At 40.9% G+C, this 5,480-nt stretch overlaps 1 protein-coding gene across 1 annotated transcript; it reads left to right on the forward strand.

Moving 5' to 3' along the window:
- Positions 1-3,048: 3,048 nt before the first annotated feature.
- Positions 3,049-4,315, forward strand: LOC306747873 (sodium channel protein type 2 subunit alpha-like; the record flags this gene model as incomplete). The annotated part of the gene is made up of 2 exons (XM_079230973.1): positions 3,049-3,315; positions 4,142-4,315. 2 exons carry the CDS (start codon positions 3,049-3,051, stop codon positions 4,313-4,315), a joined length of 441 nt encoding a protein of 146 aa, XP_079087099.1.
- Positions 4,316-5,480: the final 1,165 nt, after the last annotated feature.

The following is a 5,480-nucleotide window of genomic DNA, read 5'->3' on the forward strand; positions in this document are numbered from 1 at the left end:
TTAAACAGTACTGCACAACACGTGTCAGGCACGTGTGTGTGTGTGTGTGTGTGTGTGTGTGTGTGTGTGTGTGTGTGTGTGTGTGTGTGTGTGTGTGTGTGTGTGTGTGAGTGAAAGTCCACTGCTCCGCTCTACTTTAAGTCTAATTATCATAATTATTTGCAGTGATGATGAGCAAATCACATCTGGCTGTTGGTAATTACATTTCATTCAACTAAAATATTAATAAAAAAAAATATATTAAAATATATATATATATTCTCGCGCATAAATCTAAACAGTGCACAGAGGCAGGTTTGACTTTAAATTAATATATTCATATAGGGTCGAGGCCATCGTGTTTGTTACCTTTTAAAGAAGACATGCTGTGTGTGTTTCTCTGGACAATTCACGTCCCGACAGAAATTTGCTTTATCTGCTCTTTGAGGTTGCAAATGGACCTTAACCTATTTATTTTGATGGCGAGTGGGAAAGCGCCGGATGCTGTCTATGAGAAGCACTGATCTGAGATTTACCTGGGCCAAATAAGCAGATCAAGGGAAAGCAGATAACTAGCGTCTGGCTGGACGTGTGAAGGGATCAATGCATTTCAGGACGGGAGAATATGGAGAACTAGCAGAGCTTAGTCAATATGAAAAGGATACAATAGTATTTCTCTCTCAAAAGGGCAACAGAGAAATGTAATCTTCTCTTTGGAAAGCTTTTCCAGTTATTAAAATATCAGCCTCTGTCACAGGCTGAAATGAGGGGATGCTTTTTCAGTAGAAAGGCCTCTCGTAATGTCGGTATTCAGACAGTGGCTTTGGATTTCTGATAATATTAGCTGCCAACTGTACCTATTCTTTATTTAGGTCCAGAGGAACCAAGTTTGCCGATAAGAAAATTAAGATTTCAGATATCCACAGGAAGCATTTCAAGATATTCTAATTATATTTAGTAACACCCCTGGTTCAAATAATCATTCATTTGTTTTCTGAATTAGTTCAAACACTAAAAATTGCCGACAGTCAAGGTGTGATGTTATTAACACTGCAGTAAACTGGAAAGGCACTAGAAAGCTGTTTTGTTCTGAAGAAAATGCATCACACCAGTTTGTGACGTAAAGTTTCCACTTTTTTTTCAGATTTCAGGAGAACTGTCTTGTATGAATGAATCATAATCTTTGCAACAGAAGTTTATTGGAACCAACAGCGTCTAATGAACTCTACTGTTCCCCAAACACCAACTTTATGCCAACACCACACAGCAGACCGACACATCTAGCAACTAGCTGCCAAACATACAGGGGCATGTAGTAGCTAAAGAGGAGCCAGATGTTTCTCCCAAAAGTTGGTTGAGACCAAAACAGAGATGAAGATAAAAATGCATTTTAAAATGGCATTTGTTTGCATGCCTGAAACAAAACTCCAGATGAAACGAGGCTCAGAGTCTGCTGAATGTGTGAATAGACATTCACTAATAGTTAAGCCTCAGCGTTATCATCAGCTGCAACCGCAGCATGAGAGCAGCGCATGAGAGCAGCACATGAGTTGCGGCTAACTTGGCACAGTACACACTTTAGTCTGGAAACATCAGGAGACATTTCGGATTCTAGGGGTGCGCTTTGGTGTGGTGTTAGAAATGCAAAGTATGTCCTTTGAGGTTGCTGGCGGGTCGATGTCCAGGCCCAGGCAGGCAAACAGCAAGCGACTGCCATCCTAAACCAGTGATGGTGAAAACCTTTGGTCAGAGCTGCAGACCGTGGCCTAATCCCTCTGACTGACAACTATGGCTGCCCTAGTTTGACAGAGGCAGTTGGATAACAGGAAGCTGGTGTTGGTCAGTTGAAAGGTTGAAATGTTTCTATCGTATTTCTGGACCTCCCTGAGTACCATCTACCGATCAGAAAATCAGAGGCAATGCAGTGATCAAAGCCTTTTTATATTGCAATTACACATTGTTTGTAAAACAGAAGGGCATCAGTGACGGAGACACACCTGTGCATTTCTGTATTTCCTGCTGTTTAATTGCTGTGCTAATGAGTTATAGTGTTTTCTGTGACTGAGACCATAGATACTATTTTGTAAAATCTGATTCATTGAAGTTTCTACAGAACGACTTTTATATTATTAATACTTGTTTAATCATTCTGATGTTATTCATTTCTGTTAGTAGAAAAACAAGACAATCTCTATGCACTCTCCTTGTACCTCCGCTTTTGTCTTCACCTACTCTTAGGGAATGTTCTACACAAACTAGCCACTAATTTTGCCTGTCTGCTGTTTGATACTGAGCAGGTAGTGTACAGTGGGGTTTTAGAGCTTTTTCGCTGAATATTAATACCTGCTGTGGCTGTAAATGATTCCCGCCACAAACAGCTGAAAGTTCAACAAAACCAGAACAATGAGCTGCACGACGCTAAACGCTCCGTAGGGCTGAGGGAAATACAGAGTCAGGTGGTAATTCTCTGTCGTCACTACGAGCAACCACATCTTATGATGTGTATAATTGATTAAAGCAGCTTTCAGACTGAAAAGAAGCTGGCATATTTACGTGGCGACAGACAGTGTCGGTGAGTTTGGGCAAGCGTTTAGACAGAAGGAAAAATCCACTATATGAGCAAAGTGGAGGAAAACGTTCATCACTGGAAATGCAAGGGAGGCATAGCAAGGCCTCAACTCCACGGTGGGCAGAGACCAGAGGTGGTCAAACGCTCTGATCGTGCCTCGTTTGCTGAGCCGCTTAACAGCTCATTACTACAAGAAGACTGGAACCAGCAGTCCCAGTCCCTCACATACGCCATTCCCAGTGGAGAAGAGGAAAGAGGTTTCTACCTTGTCCAGAGTACTTGCTCACCTGGGGGATGTCATGACCCAGCTCCTTGACTCCAAGGAGTCCATATGTGAGGAGCCCTCACATAGCCCATCTTTAATACAAGTCATGTTGTTCACGAACTTGTCTCATATATTAGACAACTCTCACCCACCCGCTTCCATCTCTCCTTCCCCTTTGTGCTCCCCTCCCCGTAGCTGTAAGTAAATTATAGTACAGCAGAATCAGGATGAAAAGATGGCAACCATGCTGTTACCAACGGGTCCTGATGGCTTGCGGCGGTTCACTCGCGAATCCTTGGCTGCGCTGGAGCAGCGGATTGCGCAGGAGCAGGCCAAGAACGCCAAGGATTGCCACGAGGCTCACAGGAACGCAGAGTCACCCAAACCCAGGATCGACCTGGAGGCAGGCAAGCAGCTGCCTCGCATCTTCGGCGACATCCCTACAGAACTTATCGGGGTGCCACTGGAAGACATTGATCCGTTTTACTACAAGAGCCAGAGGGTGAGACTTTCTCTCTGTGTGTGTGTGTGTGTGTGTGTGTGTGTGTGTGTGTGTGTGTTTGTTGGATGGGGCAAAACGGTGGGGGTCGTGTTTATGTTATCTACAATACAACTGGTCTAGAAAATGTCAGAAAATAGTGAAAAAGGTCCTAAGTATGCTTTGCTTACTATCTGTGAATATACAGTATGTGACCAAATGTAACCAATTTATTGGACTTTGTGAGGAGATCAGCCACATTTTACACCATTTCAACAGATATCGAAAGGAACATGAGCCAAACATTTCAAAGCCATTTAAATGTGTTGTGTGGGCAAAAGAACATCTTCTGTTCATACCGGCTATGAAAAGATCCTTTCCTGACGTGCTTCCATCTGACTGGGATTGGGGATAATATCCATATACAGTAGTTGTCGTTCTGTGAGAAAATATTGAAATAAAAGCCGCATCTGTTGGGAAAAGGTTCTGCTCCGCTTTGGAGTTGGCTCCATTATCTAAACTGGCCATGCTGGCTGCTTGTGTGTGCGCACTTGCAGCTTTCTTGAAGGCAGAAGTACTTGTGTGGAAAGTTAACACCGGCGGTGGACTCAACACGGCAGCTTATATGGTCATCGGCTGCAGGGTAAAGAAAACAGCAGAGCTGTGTTTCTCTGCAGAACTGGAGAGAAAGGAGCCTGTACATGATGGGGAAACTTGTTTGGGAAACGTATTTACATCCTGATGACTTGTTACAATTAGTTTTGTTCACATAATTCAACGAAGCAATGATATTTGGAAAATAAGATCTTTTTAACTGCTGATTTCTGTTTTCTTTCTGTTTTCTTTGCAGACTTTTATAGTACTTAACAAAGGGAAGGCCATCTTCAGATTCAGTGCCACATCTGCAATTTACATATTCACTCCATTACACTTCATCAGATCAATCGCCATCAAAATCTTAGTCCATTCATATCCTTTTTTTTTCGGTCTCTTTCTGCCACGTACATGTAAAATAATCATGTAACTGTTTGATGGAGCGAGCCAAGTTATTTTCTATCAGACCATGTTGCCCGTCACTTGAATTAGTTTGATTAGTGACATTTGTGATAAAGTACTGGCGAATGCCCTAATTGGCTTTAAAACAAGATAGCGGTATTAGAAGTGATATGAGGAGATATTAATAGTTAGTAATCAGGATGAGGTGATAGGTGAAAAATTGGCTTTGAGGCATTGCTTTTTCAATCCAAAAAGGGCTTCACTTCAAAGTAAAAGTGTCAATGTCAGCGTCTCCACTTATATGGTAACATGAAGATCAGACTGAACACTGTTAAAAGTTTCCACCACAATTTTAATGTTATGCTATGAAGAGAGATCCCACTTATTGCATCTCATATTGGCACATAAGCCAATTTCTAATATTTACTGACCCCCCTCCCCTCCCCCCGAAGGTTTCTACTGGATTTTTCCATAGTCCCATTTTTGAAACAGCTTTGTAATGGTCATCTCTGGCACTGCGAAACAAATCCCCTCATATCCCTCTTTTAATCTCTGAAATGAAATAAGAGCAAGGAGATTTCACATCATGTGACAGCTGCCTATTAGTTCTCAGATAGCCGGTTTATACTTTACATGTTCATCTGGATCTCCTCTGTGTTATTGATGGCAAATCATCTATTGATCAAATCATATTTTAAATAACATCTTTTAATTATTATTGATTGTTAAATCACAAGTCTAACTGACAGCATTTGAAGAGCCCTATTGGGGCGGGAAAAAAAAACAGTTTTTCATATTTTTAGTATGTAATAAAAATGTATTTTAGATCATTTAGATTATTGAAAGTAACTAGTTCCTCCTCATTATTCTCATGACTTTATTTTAATTTTAACAGCTCACTGATCCTTTGTTATTGTTGCCATTTTGCTTCTTTCATCCATACGAAAATGACACAGCTCCACTGATTTCATGCTAAATGGAATTTACTTAAATTTTCCATAATCTGCATTTATTTAGTTTTAATATTGTTGTCACACACAGTGATGGTTTATCCTAATGGGTATTTCATAGGATTTGAAGAAACATTGTATGATACATTGTTGGCTTATCACAAAAAGCTTATTTGACTGTAAGTTGCTATTTCACAGGACACTTTCCTTAACCTCTTTTCCACATTGTTCAGCTTGTTCATA

Source organism: Taurulus bubalis, assembly GCF_910589615.1.
Source record: "Taurulus bubalis genome assembly, chromosome: 1".
Lineage (NCBI taxonomy): Eukaryota > Metazoa > Chordata > Actinopteri > Perciformes > Cottidae > Taurulus > Taurulus bubalis.